Consider the following 14,360-nt stretch of genomic DNA (forward strand, 5'->3'; position numbering starts at 1 on the left):
TAATTGCATTACTCATGAATTTGAGTGAGAACTAGGTTTCCCTGTTGGAGTTGAAAAATAAAAAGCCAACCATCATATCATTTTGCGAAAGGTAGTCTCTACTTTATCATCATCATCATTTAAATTAGAACAAATCTCCCGCTTCTATAATGCATTACTTTTTTTATTCAACATAATTGAGTGTTTTAGCATCATATTTTTTAATTTACCGATTCTTTTAATGAATAATGACATGTTAACGTATTACCAATATATTAGAAATGACATCGTTTCTTAACAACTTTTCACAAAAAAGAGGTTTTGATGTTTTAATTATAATTCTTTTTCTTTAACGCTTCGACATTGTTATATATTTAATGAATTGGTATAATGTGAGAAAATTGAAAAAATACCATAATAAAACTTGTAAAGAAGTTGTGCGATAAAGTTTACAAAATTGATATAGTTGAATAGTAAAAGAATGAGTTAGAGGATTTTTTTTTTTTGATAAAATGCATGAATATTGAATGATTATAATTTCGATTTAAATAACTGAATGTTTCATATATTTCTTACATAATTCACATCGACGATCCCTTCATTTGAAAATAAGAAGGATGACAAAAAAAATGATAGACTTTTTATGGCACATAAAAGAATGGGAAGAATAGATAAAAAGTATGTGAAAGGTGACTTTATTTATAAGCAGTGCAGGAGTTACTGTAAACTCTCTAATATTGGAGTTCAATTTTTTTTAATTAAAAATAGTAATACGTTATGTGTATATGTTATGGGTGGTTTATTATAGCAAAAAAATTCAAATATTGATAAATGTATAGGGAGGATATTACTAATTTATTATTTGACATTTCTTTTCGTATGTTATTTGTTGGTAAGAAGAGATGACATGAAAGATTAAACAATCAGAATGAATTCAATTATTTATATTTGACAAATATCAGCAACGTGTATTTTTATCACTAGATAGCATTTATGCAAAATTCACAATAAAAATAGGAAATAAGACTCACTTCGTTGCGATTCACTTAAATCAGTCACAAATGTACATAGAAATGTTACATATAAAAGAAAAAATGTGCTTTTTTAGTAGAACAATTAATTTTGTTGTTGTTTTAGTTTAGCTTTTATTGCTGTTCATTAATGCAATTTTTTTTATGCATGGCAGGTGATCTTCTACCCTATGCTCAGTGAGGTGAAATGCAGAAAGAAAAGTTCTGCAGTGGTTTTTTCCAATCGAAATAAGTGAAATGTGGGTTAAAGTCACCATAGTTTCATAATTTGGCCATTTTTTTTTTCATGTTAGAAGGTATCTCATATATTATAAAAGTTGTATGATAAATGAAAATAAAATAAAATAAAATAATATTATAATAAAAAATATTACTTTTATCTCTTTTATTATAAACTACCTTTATTTTTATTTTCTTCTTATATATATTTTTTCAATTATTCATTTTCTATTGCATTTAAACTAAATATTACATGTTTACCATATGACATCTAAAACATATCTATTAATTATTTTCACTTTCAACTCCACCATCTACACAAATCATGTAAAAAATATCCATATTTGATACATCACACCTGATTTTTAAGGTTCTTTGTATTAGATAAAATAGAGGAAAAAGATTTAAGAAAGAAAAAAAAATAGAAATAGATAATAAGTGAAAAAGACTGCTTCACATGCTTAATAAATAAAAAAGGAAGAGAAAAGAAATAAATAATATTAATAATATTGTCATAACAATAAAAAAATTATTTATTATTTTTACTCTGTTATTTTGCGTATCTTCTTTGTGATACTGCATACTCTTTAATTGGCCCATAACTTCAAATTTTCCCTTATAAATAAATAAAATAATGTAAATGATGGCACAAACTATTATTTTTAAAATTCGTACTCTTAATAAGTTAACAAAATAAATAAATGGGAAGATATAAAACAAGTTTAATCATATAAATTTGAACAAAAAACACATTAAAAATAATAATAGGTGAATTTGGATTTACATTAATATCTTTTCTCTCAAAGTAACTTTTGAATTTAAAAGTTATGACAATATTTATCTAAAAGATGAAATTGAATTTTTCAGATATTTTCATATGTATTATTGTAATATGCTTTATTGCCGTCAAACCTTTTCAAAATAAATCAGATTATATCTGTTATTATTTCAAAAGGAAAAAACAAATAAAAACAGAAATATCTGCCATCTATTTGATCTAATGTAACCCAATTTTAATTATCTATTTCCTTTATCTTCTTCTCCAATCTTATATATTTTCTTCTTATTAATTATCATAAACTCTTTCTTTCTCAATTCTCTTTTTATCATAACACTTTCTGAACTTCATTTAAAGTGAAATCACGAAATCGCTTACGTGAAACAATAATGCACGACTTGTTGTCCACCACCTCCTCCTGCCGCAGCAACCGACTTCCGCCATCGTCGGCTCACAGTGTCATCGAGATGGCAGGCTGCGACGACGACGATGGAGCAACGAGCCTGGCCACGTACTTCGGCAACGTGGAAGCAATAACGGAAGAGCTGAATGAGGTGGAGCGGTTGAAGCAGAATCTGAAGAGGTCTCACGAACAAGGCAAGACCCTTCACAATGGTAAAGCCGTGAAGGACCTTCGCTTCGCCATGGAAGCTGACGTGGCACTCGCTCTGGAGACCGCGAAGGTCATCAGGTTCAAGTTGGAGACGCTTGAACGAGCCAACGCCGACCACCGGAGCCTCCCTGGTTGTGGACCGGGTTCGTCCTCCGACCGGTCCCGAACCTCCTTGGTGTTCTCCCTGAGGAAGAAGCTGAAGGACTCCTTGGACGGCTTCAATAAACTCCGTGACCAGATAAATGCAGAACACCGTGAGACCGTCCAGCGCCAATATTTCACCGTGACGGGCAAAAATCCCGACGACGAAACCCTCGACCTCTTGATCTCTTCCGGTGAGAGTGAGAATTTAGTAGAAAGAGCGATTGAGGAGGGTAGAGGAAGAGTTGAGGAGAGTATTAATGAAATAAAAGAGAGGAATAATGGGATGAAAGAGTTAGAGAGGAATCTGAAGGAGTTGCACCAGGTGTTCCTTGACATGGCAGTGCTGATTCAATCTCAAGGGGAGCAATTGGATGACATAGAGAGCCAGGTCGCAAGAACAAACTCCTTCGTCAGGAATGGGACTCAGAATCTGGAAACTGCAAGGAAGGAGCAAAAAAAACACCGTAAATGGGGCTACTGTGCTATTATCCTTCTTCTGGCAATTGTGTTGTTCGTCGTGCTCTTTTTTGTCAGACCATGGCGAAAGTAATACAACCTACAACAACTTAACCTAATTACCATTCAACATTTTATGTTTTGGGATCAATATCAAGTTACAAGGTGGGGTGATTGATTTCAACATTATTTGGAAGCAACTCTACAAGTTCACCAAAGGTTAATTCTACATCTGCTGCCATTAGCGAGACCAAAAATGTTGTTTATTCTGTAACTTCTGTTGAGTAGATTTAGAAACTTTATTTTTCCAGTCATCATTTTTTTTTTCTTTTAAGATATAGTTAGGTGGTAGGTAGTTTGACAGAGTCAATGTATATATATATTTTTTTAAAATGGAGTACGAAAATATGTATATTAAATTTAATATATATATTATTTTTTTATATTAGTTTTCTTATAACAATAAGATGATACACATTTATATTTATTTAACCCATATTAAAAAGAAAGATTGATATGTAAAAATATTATTGTTTTAAAATTCAATTTTAAATTGAATCATATTTTTTTTTCAATTATAAGATTTTCTATTATTTTAAAAAGTTAAATTAAATTTTATAAATTATTTTTTTTAGTATGCTTTTATTTTAAATTCAAATAAGATCTTATTTTATATAACAAATCTTTTTATATTTAAGATATTAATGTTGTAGTTATACTATTATTTTAGAACTAAAAACAAATTGAATAATTTGTATTTTCATGCTAATTTAGTTTATAAAAAAATACATCCTCCATTATTTATTGACTTAAGATCACATTTTTACCTGACCTGGGATGATATCATAATTCCATCACTACAAACATCATTTTAGGCATATTTTTATCTTTAAATAGGAAAAATGTTAATAAAACTAATAACAATAATAATAAAATAAAACAGAAAAATTAAAAGGCGAATGAACCAAAAAATATTTAATCCATAACTTTTATCGTAAGAATTCCTAGTTTGGTAATTATGAGTTAAAATTTTATCGTATAGAACTCTAGGCATCATTTCCACATAATGGCAAATTAATCAAATTATAAGTTATTTGAGTTTTAATTCCAATTCCTTTTTAATAAAGCAAAAAAAAAAAATACCGAAATTTCCATGATGTGAATATATATATACCTGCTACTTTTATCTCCTAGGGATAAATTGGCACGTGGGATTAGTTTAATTATGATATAAGCTACCAATTAATCACTCTATTATGTTTATTCGTACTCCTCGTTTCCTTATTTATTTCTTTATTTAATTTTTCAATTTCATTCTTGAGATTAAAAAATTAAAATAAAAAATGTCTCATATAAAAAATTAAAACTCTTCTTACTTTGTTTTATTTTTAAATATTTCTTATTTCGTTTTCCTTAATAAAAATTAAAACCATCGAACTTTACTTTCCTTTTTCATATACTCAAAAAATGATAAAAATAGGTTTTGTTTTTATCATAAAATGAAAGTACGTGGATGAATAATTTGACTGATAAAAGTTTTTTTAATAGCTTGTATATAAAATTATCATTATGTTTAACGAATACATTGAAAAAAATAGTTAGAAAAGCATTAATAAGAACATTAAAATTAAGCTGACGATAAATTTTTTTTCCACGTTTAAGTAAAATAAAAAGTTAAAAATTAGACAATACTAGAAATTTTCGTATTTGGTGAGAATTTTTTTTATAAAACATTTGCAGAACTTTATAAAATTTACCAGAAAATGTACATACATTTATTTTTGTGAACTTTTATACAAAATCGAAAAAAACAATCTTACAAAATAAAAAAATAGCGAGAAAAGACAAGATGCAAGAGAGAAGATAATTATTTTTAACTTTACTTTATATGAAAAATTCATCTAATTTTAGTAGTCGCTCTCAATGATGTAGCGTGTGGATAAGGAAAACAAACACTTACCTTTAGGTTTTATAACGTGAAGTTCTCAACATTTAAAACATTCAAAGTTTTCATAATTTTTCCAGTTTAATTTTTAAAAGAGTTAAATGGTTTTCCACTATTAAAAAAATTATACTCTCAATCTGTAAATAATAAAAAAATTTGACTTTCAATATAATTAATGTAAAATTCAACAATTTTATTATGGTAATATTTGATAGAATGATGATATCAAATTATTTTATATTGTCAATGCATAACCTGTTTTTTTTAAAATGTATTAATTAAATATAATATTATTTATCACAATGAAAGTATAAATAATTAATTTTGTTTTTATGTAAATTAAAATAAATATATGTTACTTTGTTTTTAATTTTACACTTGATGTATGAAAAATTTAAATGATTTCAAACTTTTTTTAAATGGAAAAATAAGGTAAATTTGGTAAATACAATAAAATCAAAAGCAGTGTGAATATGGGCACATATATAATGAAATGAAATAACCCCACCAGCTAAGAAAATAACACATATAGTTTTGCTATACCACCATTTTTAAAGTTAATTTAAAGATCTAAAAGTGATAATATTTTATAAAGAAAATAGTTATTTATTATATACATTAGAAATATAAGTGTAATAAATGTCTTTTATTAATAAACCTGGTTTATTCTCTAGTTACTAAAAATCAATATCATAGGGCTGATGTTAATATTTATGTATAATATATTATATATCATGACTTTGTTTGGTGTAATATATATTGTGTTGTACAAGTCTATTCATTAAAATTTTCTTATGCTTTAGTGGTTAAATTAATCAATCTTGAATGGTTATCCAAACCCTTAGGACGAATTAAAGAGTTATTTAAAGTTGGAACATTCCTGACATGATGCAGTGGTAACTTTTCTATAGTCAGAGTCATTTTATACGTAAAGCTCAAACTTAAAATCCAAAGATTAACATGTACACTTGGACCAATCACACGTATTACTTGATATAATCCTATGTAATAATTTTGTAATCACAAAATTAATAAATTTTAGTGATTTAGTTAATAACTAATTTCAATTTTTTAAATATAATACTATTTAATTTTTTTAATATTTTTTTGTTAAAACATTTAACATGTTTTTCTCCAATTGTAAAATTAAATATTTTGAGTACAAAACAAGTCAAGTTCCGTATGTAAATATAAAGTTTCAGAGATATCATTCTATAATTCAAAGACTAAATAATAAATATACTGAATAAAATAAGTATGAACACTTTTATTCTTATTTTTAGGCTAATAAAAAGAAATATAATCTTAAACCACTTTAATTATATTAGTTTTACTTTGTTTAAATTCTGTTAATATAATTAAATATGTATTCTATCTTATTAATTATTACATGTTTTAATGTTAATATTAGAGATTTTATATTTAAAATATAAAAGATAAAAAAATTTCTTTTATAATTATATTTAAAGTTAACTATAATTAATATTATTTTCTTCTAATATGTATGAAAATTATTAAACACCAAACCCATATTAATTATCTGAGTAAAATTTAAATAAAATTAACGAAAATAAAATTTGAAGACATAAAAAATCTATGACTAGCTACTGTAAGAACTGTTTGGCCTTTATTGTCAATCGTATAAGAAAATATTTAAGTATAATATCAAACCATCTTTTGCTTTTATTTGTATACTTTATTATGTATTAGCTACTTATGAATGTACATTTAACCTGTACAGTGTGGACAAAAAGGGAGATGGCACGTTTCATATTTGTAACGGGCTCTCAATTTACATACATAGATGATACTTAAGATATGATTAAGGTTTAGATTTAATCTAATTTTCATCTTAATCCAATGAAGTTTATCGCAGTTTAACTTTTTATTTAACAATCCAACCTGAGTTTGCCTAGACTGCATTGTATTATTGACATTATTATCTCTTAAGAATACATTAAAAGGAATATTTTCAATATATTTATTACTTAAGATGTACATAAAAAGTAGTTTTTAAAATATTGGAATTTAAATTTATTATAATTAATCTGGTTTCAAAGAGATTCCATTTACATTTAATTATAATGATATGGAATATTTAATTATAATAATTTTGTACTTAAAAATAAATAAAACTGTTATTTTTTAATATAATTATTGTTATGAACCTTATAGAGCATATAATTCAACAAAATGTTTTGATGTATGATAAATATTATTGAGACCAATCTTTAGTTCTACAATAGTATTATACATTTTCATCTTCTTTGTTATCTGTATTTTCTTTTTTCATATATTTTTGTCATTTCTTAGTAAGAAAAACTACTTCTTTCAAAATTATATCCACGAGTAACATTTTAATTATAATCTCTATACTATAAAAATCATATATTATACACTGACTTTTGAAAATGAAGTCAAATCAATGAAGTAAATCTCAAGATATTTAGTTGTTCTAGTTCATAATAAAAATAATACGATATAAAATTTGAATAATAAATTAACTTAAAAATATAAACGAAATAACGTTGAAGAAAAATCACGACTAATTAACTTCAAAATTTTAATTAGAAAATATGAGTTTTTTAATGTTACCAAAATATAAACTTTTTAGAATATAAATGACCAGAGAATAAATGAAAATAATTTTTTTTGCCTATTTTCATTAAATAAAGGTTCTCTATTTATAAATATGAATATAAAATATATATATATATATATATATATATATATATATATATATATATATATATATATAAAATTCAATTTTTTCTATAAAAATGTCATTTTGGGGACTCGCTTTGGAACACAATTTCTTTATTTATAGTTTTTTAAATGATTTTACTTGTTATATCTTCTTCTTTTTTTCAAATTATATTTAAAAAGGAAGACATAAAAATACTTTTAAAAAATTAAATTTAGAAAACTACTAGTTGGGATAAATTTAATTAAAAACTATAAAATTTGAGAGTCGTAATTTTTTATTTAATAAATGTCGTTCTTATTTTTTTAATTTGTAATACTCTTAATTTGAAATTGCTACTATAATATATAGCATCACGTTAATTATACGATGTAAAAAACATTATCTTCAAAGAGAGGAATTAACACTAAAAAAATATCTAAACAAGTTTATGTTTAGATAAGCCTCGTACCGATGAAACGAAGGACCAAGTATTCATAGGAAGCTTCGTGTTCAGCAGGTACACGCCGTAGAACACCACACTTCAACCCTAGTTTCAGACAAACTAGCTACTATATACAGTTAATACATAACTAGTTAATGACTTAAAGTAGTAAACCAGAACTCTTTCTCTCAACTAATTAACGAATCGTTTCCCTCTTCCGTCTATTTCTGGGGTGCTTCCTCTCATCTTCTACTGTTTATTTCTTCCTCAGTTATGCTTCAAGTATATAATAATTTTCCAAGAACATTCATTTGACCAGATAATTATAATCTTTTTTCTGTTTCTCTCCCTCTCCAAGTACAAGGGGGTATCCACCACCAACTTCAATTTCAATGCAACATTAGCCACCCTATATAACACAACACAACCCTTTTATTTGCTATCCTTTTCCTTCATTTGTTGCCCTTTTACTATTTATTCCTTCTCTTATCATACACAGAATCTACGAGAACAAAAAACGGACCTTTCTTCTTACCTTATGTAAAAGACAATTATGCTCGAGTTAATAAGATCGATTTTGTGATTCAAATCTGTTATCTCAAAAGACTTTTTTTTTTCTCCTGTTGCAGACAGCATCATACAAAAGTGACAACCCTGTTAGAGTTGGATAAGAAAGATTTCTTCTTTACCTTGTGTTGTTATCTTAAGGCACGAAGGAGAGAATCAATAGAATGAACGACTTGTTATCGAGTTTGTTCTCAAAGGGAAAGCAGCAGCAACAACAAGAAGGGCAGCACGTGATTGAAATAACACAAAGTTGCATGAACTTGGACAAGTTCTTCGAAGAAGTGGAATCGGTGAAGGAAGAACTGAAGGAGCTAGAGCGTCTCCACCTAAGTCTCCGTGCCTCAAACCAAAACGGAAAAGCGCTTCACAGCCCCAAGGGCGTTAGGGAGCTTCGGTCTCGCATGGACCTGGACGTCGCTCTTGCTCTCACCAAAGCCAAGCTCGTGAAGACTCGCTTGGAGGCTCTCCACCGCGCCAACCAAGCCACCCTCTCCTTGGCCGACTGCGGACCCGGTTCGTACTCCCACCGGACCCGAACCGCACTGGTCGGAGCCTTGACCAAGAATCTGAAACAGTCCATGGAGAGTTTTAATAAGCTGAGGGAGCAGATATCGTACGAGTACAGAGACACCGTGCAACGTAGATACTACGCTGTCACCGGAGAGAACCCTGATCCTGACACCATTGATCTCCTAATCTCTACGGGTAACAAATAATCACATTTTCTCTTCTGAGATAATTCAATGCATGGGTACTTTTAATATTATATATTCTTAATTACAATATATGCTTTATTTGAAGAATCTGTGCACTACAAATTAGCATAGAATATAGAAAGGTGAAATTGAATTGAGATTGAGGAACAATAACAAAAGGTTCATACAAAGTTTTGCTCTTTTTAGTAAATTAATCTGTTAAAAAACTGTTTCCCTCTTAAATAAGAGTTAAATTCATTCAATCTAACTACTATCATTTTATATATTCCATAAAAAGTTATTAATGGTGTGATTATCATGTAAACTAAGATCTTTTTCATTAGTATGATTATCTTGCTCAGTTTTTGGCCTTTCAGTAAAGCATTTCAGTTTCGAAGTATATTATTTTATCGGAAACATAGGGAGAAATTGAAACAACAGCTCTCACCGCCAAGTGAGGAGAAAAGAAATTTGTCTTGTTCTTGTTGAATGCATAACTCGGTATGCATATCAAATAAAACCTTTTTCTGATATTGGGAATATATTTTCTGTCATTAAATTTATATGAATAGTCCACATTTAATTGCTTGCGCCAAAAATTTAGCCAGATAGCGATCATTAAATTAATTTCATGCACAAAGTGAATTAGGTTAAACAAAATTTTGTGTTCTTGTTTTCTTTTTCTTATTTTATGACCTTTTTGACTACTGTGTAAAATTGGTGGCACCATGAGACACGTATGTGATGACATTGCGATGGAGCAGGTGAGAGTGAAAGTTTCTTACAGAAAGCCATCCAGCAGCAAGGGCGAGCCAGCATCATGGACACCATCCAAGAGATTCAGGAGAGGCACGGCACGGTGAAAGAGATAGAGAGAAGTCTACACGAGCTGCACCAAGTGTTCTTGGACATGGCAGTGTTGGTTCAACATCAGGGTGAACACTTGGATGACATAGAGAGCCACATGGCGCTTGCAAATTCCTCCGTCATCAAAGGTGTGCATCATTTGCAGGTTGTGAAGAATCATCAGAAAAACACCCGTAACTTGACCTGCTTTGCCATACTCCTCTTCATTATCGTTTTGGTCATAGTTCTCCCCATTGTTTTCAGAAGTTGATCAGGTTTTCATGTCAAACTGTGTGATTATTGATAGTGGTGGCAAGGTGAAGAGATGTCAAAGCTCATTTGACCTTCTTCCCGTGTGAAAATGGCTTTCATTCTGTGATCGTATATGTATTTTGGTAACGTTTTGTATACTTTTTCCTTGCCGCTGTTTAACGACTGTTTGAGGAATTTTCCGACAATGGAACTTTTACTTGCATATGAAGGCTGAAGCTAAAGCCCTTTTATCTCCTCCTGGCCTCTTTCAAAGAAGGGTAAAGAGAAGAGAATGGAAGAAAGGGTTACGGTGGGGTGATGTTGTTCATGTTAACAAGTGTATATATATATATATATTGTAGGCGTGACCTATGATTTACCTTGGATATATATTTCATGTGGTGTACGTGTTATATATATATATATATATATATATATATATATATATATATATATATATATATATATATATATATATATATATATATATATATATATATATATATATATATATATATATATATATATATATATATATATATATATATATATATATATATATATATATATATATATATATATAGGGTTTATTAACGCGCGTACGCCTGTTTTTCAGTTGGTACATTTTAGCAATGTGTACCGGATTTTAGTAGACAAAAATATCCTTATATATCATGGATTCTAAGTTTTAAGGTTAAGGATATTTTAATAATTTTCATTCTCAAAACTAAAAAAAAAAAGAAACCCCCCAAACCCTTACTCACCTCTCTCATTCCTGTCAACCCTTTCTCTTTCATCTTTCTCACTCTAATCTTTTCTCTGTCATCCCTACTGTAGCCCCAATTGAAAAAATCAAAAACACTTGCCGTTAAATCATAATCTCTAAAAAAACCCTCCAGACCAATTACCAATTCTTTCGGATGTCATTATGCTTGTGAAAATTAGATAAAATTATATAGGACAAAAATTATAAAATGAAAACTCATTATAAAGTCATTTTTTGTAAGAAATTGTTTAATAACGAGTGTTTCTGATTTTTTCCAGGCCAATTACTAATTCCTTTGATGTCATTATACTTGTGAAAATTAGATAAAATTATATACGACAAAAATTATAAAATGAAAACTCATTATAAAATCATTTTTTTTGTAAGATTGTTTAAAGACAAGTGTTTCTGATTTTTTCGATTGGACTACAGTAGGGATGATAGAGAAAAGATTAGAATGAGAAAGATAAAAGAGAAAAGGTTGAAAGGAATGAGAGAGGTGAGATGAGTAAGGGTTTGGGGGTTTCTTTTTTTTTTTTTTTTAGTTTTGAGAATGAAAATTATTAAAATACCCTTAACCTTAAAACTTAGAATCCATGGTATATAAGAATATTTTTGTCTACTAAAATCCGGTACACATTGCTAAAATGTATTATATATTATAATTTGATCTTATCTCGCTAGAATTAATGGGTGGTCAGATAGTGGTCTGACAACAGGTGAAACAGAATGCTCACATAGATCTCGTTATGATAGACTCTAACCATGGCTCTGATACCATATTAGAAAGTGATTTTAAGTCTAACTCAATCCCACAAAATCAGCTTGTAAGGTGAGGTTTGCACCCCACTTATATATTATAATTTGGCCTTATCTTTAGTCGATGTGAGACTTTCAACACACATCATCCACGCTAAGGTATAGACATCTCGAACGTGAGAGTAGAATTAATGGGTGATCCGATAGTGGCCCGACAACGGGTGTAACAGAATGCCCACATAGATCTCGCTAGGATAGGCTTTAACCTTTGGCTCTGATATCATATTAAGAAATGTGCTTTAAGCCTTGTTGTTGTATGTAGCCTTTGGCTACTAACCTTGCCTTGTATCGTTCAATACTCCCAACAGCATGCCTCTTTATTTTGTATACCCATTTACATCTAATAGGTTGCTTTCCATAAGGTAGATCAATGAAAACCCAAGTTTTGGTATTTTCTAAAGCTGCAATTTCTTGATCCATGGCATTTCTCCAACAATCATATTTGATGGCTTGGTTATAGGTTTTAGGTTCACTAACTTGGAAAAGATTAAGGACATATGATTTATGAAGAAATGATAATACATTATATGAGATATATGAAGAGATAGATATAGGGTACATGTGGATGACTGAGTGACATGAAGAGATAGATATAGGGTACATGTGGATGACTGAGTGACAGAAAAAGTAGATAACATGTTGCAATGATAGTTCTGCAGATAAGATAATTTATATTTTGGCCTGATTGATTTCCTTTGTGATAGAAACTAGTTGAGAAGAAAAAATATCAGGGTCTAGAACAATAGGAGGAGAAGATGTAGGTGGTAAAGAAGTTGATCAGTAACATGATCCACTTTCTAATAGTGATAGGCTTGTTTTCGACGGATTCAATGATTTGTTTTTTTCAAAAGAATTATATAATTTTTATTTATTTTCATATGTTAAATAATCATTTTTAATTTTAATATATATATATATAAAAAATAAATCAAGTTAAAAATTAAATAAAATTAAGTAAAGTTACGTGAATATTTTAAAAAAAATCATTACATCCGTTTCTTAGGATATGTAAAATTTGGAATGTTGTAATAAATTAGGTTGTACGGATAACTTGTTTAATGGAAATTAAAATTTTTAAAATTTATGAAAGTAATGTAATTATTTATAAAATTAAAAATTTTACTAAAAAAAATAAGATTTTTTTTTTCATATTTATGTATATTCTTTTCATCTTTTTCTCAATGGTTTAATTAATTGATCATTTCTTCAGTTCAATCAACACATGATAGAGTTGTGTTATTTTTCGATTAGCGTTAGTCATGATTTTATTAGTCAACTACAATGTTTTTTACTAATATTGAACACAATTTTTCATTGATATAAACTAATTTAATTTTTTATTAACGTTAATAGAAGTTCTTATTTGATCAACATTAACCATATTTTTTTACTCAAGATCAATGAGGACTCTTTGCTTTTTCTCTGTGTTTAAAGAGAAAATTTAGTCATCTTACTATAAATTTTAAATGAAATACTTGCTATTACATTTTACTTTTATATTATTCGACTAAAATCAAATCTAACTACGTTTCATTTTGATTAATGAAACTTTGTTTGAACGAGAAGAAAGAAAAGAAAAATAAAAAACAAATAAGTACAAAACAAGTAAAGGGAATAAATGATTTCAAGTTCTTACATTTTAAAAGAAATTATAATTCTAATTTTAAAAATACTTTCATAAATTTCTAATTTTTTTTAAAACTTTGTTTAAATAATATATTTTGTTATAAGATATTTTAAAGTGAAAAATATTAGTTACTGAATAAACTTATTTTATTCCCACTTCCTTAATTAATATATATAGTTATTAAGAAAGGTTACTAGTTGTTACTTTAAGGACAAATATAAACACTTGTTTAAGCAGGAATGCTTAACTTGTTAATGAGTCTTACTAAATTACTTTACATAATAAATAAACAAAGTTTATATAGTAATGAAAATAAAAAATGTATTTATGATATAAAAAATAAGTAAATATGCATTGAAGAACGCATTTACATAACAAAAGAAAAATGTTGGATTATGGGATAAAAAGAGTTGAAGTTAGTAAATAAGTCTTACTAGATTAACTGAATAAGAATGGTAAATTGTTATAAATCCATCCACTAATATATATTTACTT

General features: G+C 28.0%; 2 protein-coding genes across 2 annotated transcripts; both read left to right on the top strand.

Moving 5' to 3' along the window:
- The first annotated feature begins 2,415 nt into the window (after window positions 1-2,415).
- On the top strand, window positions 2,416-3,441 carry LOC108328813 (syntaxin-121). Its single transcript, XM_017562701.2, has one exon. It carries the CDS (start codon window positions 2,475-2,477, stop codon window positions 3,312-3,314), a length of 840 nt encoding a protein of 279 aa, XP_017418190.2. The 5' UTR covers window positions 2,416-2,474; the 3' UTR covers window positions 3,315-3,441.
- A 5,203-nt stretch (window positions 3,442-8,644) lies between these two features.
- On the top strand, window positions 8,645-11,004 carry LOC108327587 (syntaxin-121). The gene is made up of 2 exons (XM_017561276.2): window positions 8,645-9,565; window positions 10,320-11,004. Exons 1-2 carry the CDS (start codon window positions 9,025-9,027, stop codon window positions 10,670-10,672), a joined length of 894 nt encoding a protein of 297 aa, XP_017416765.1. The 5' UTR covers window positions 8,645-9,024; the 3' UTR covers window positions 10,673-11,004.
- The last annotated feature ends 3,356 nt before the right edge of the window (window positions 11,005-14,360 follow it).

This window comes from Vigna angularis, chromosome 2 (assembly GCF_016808095.1).
Source record: "Vigna angularis cultivar LongXiaoDou No.4 chromosome 2, ASM1680809v1, whole genome shotgun sequence".
Classification (NCBI taxonomy): domain Eukaryota; kingdom Viridiplantae; phylum Streptophyta; class Magnoliopsida; order Fabales; family Fabaceae; genus Vigna; species Vigna angularis.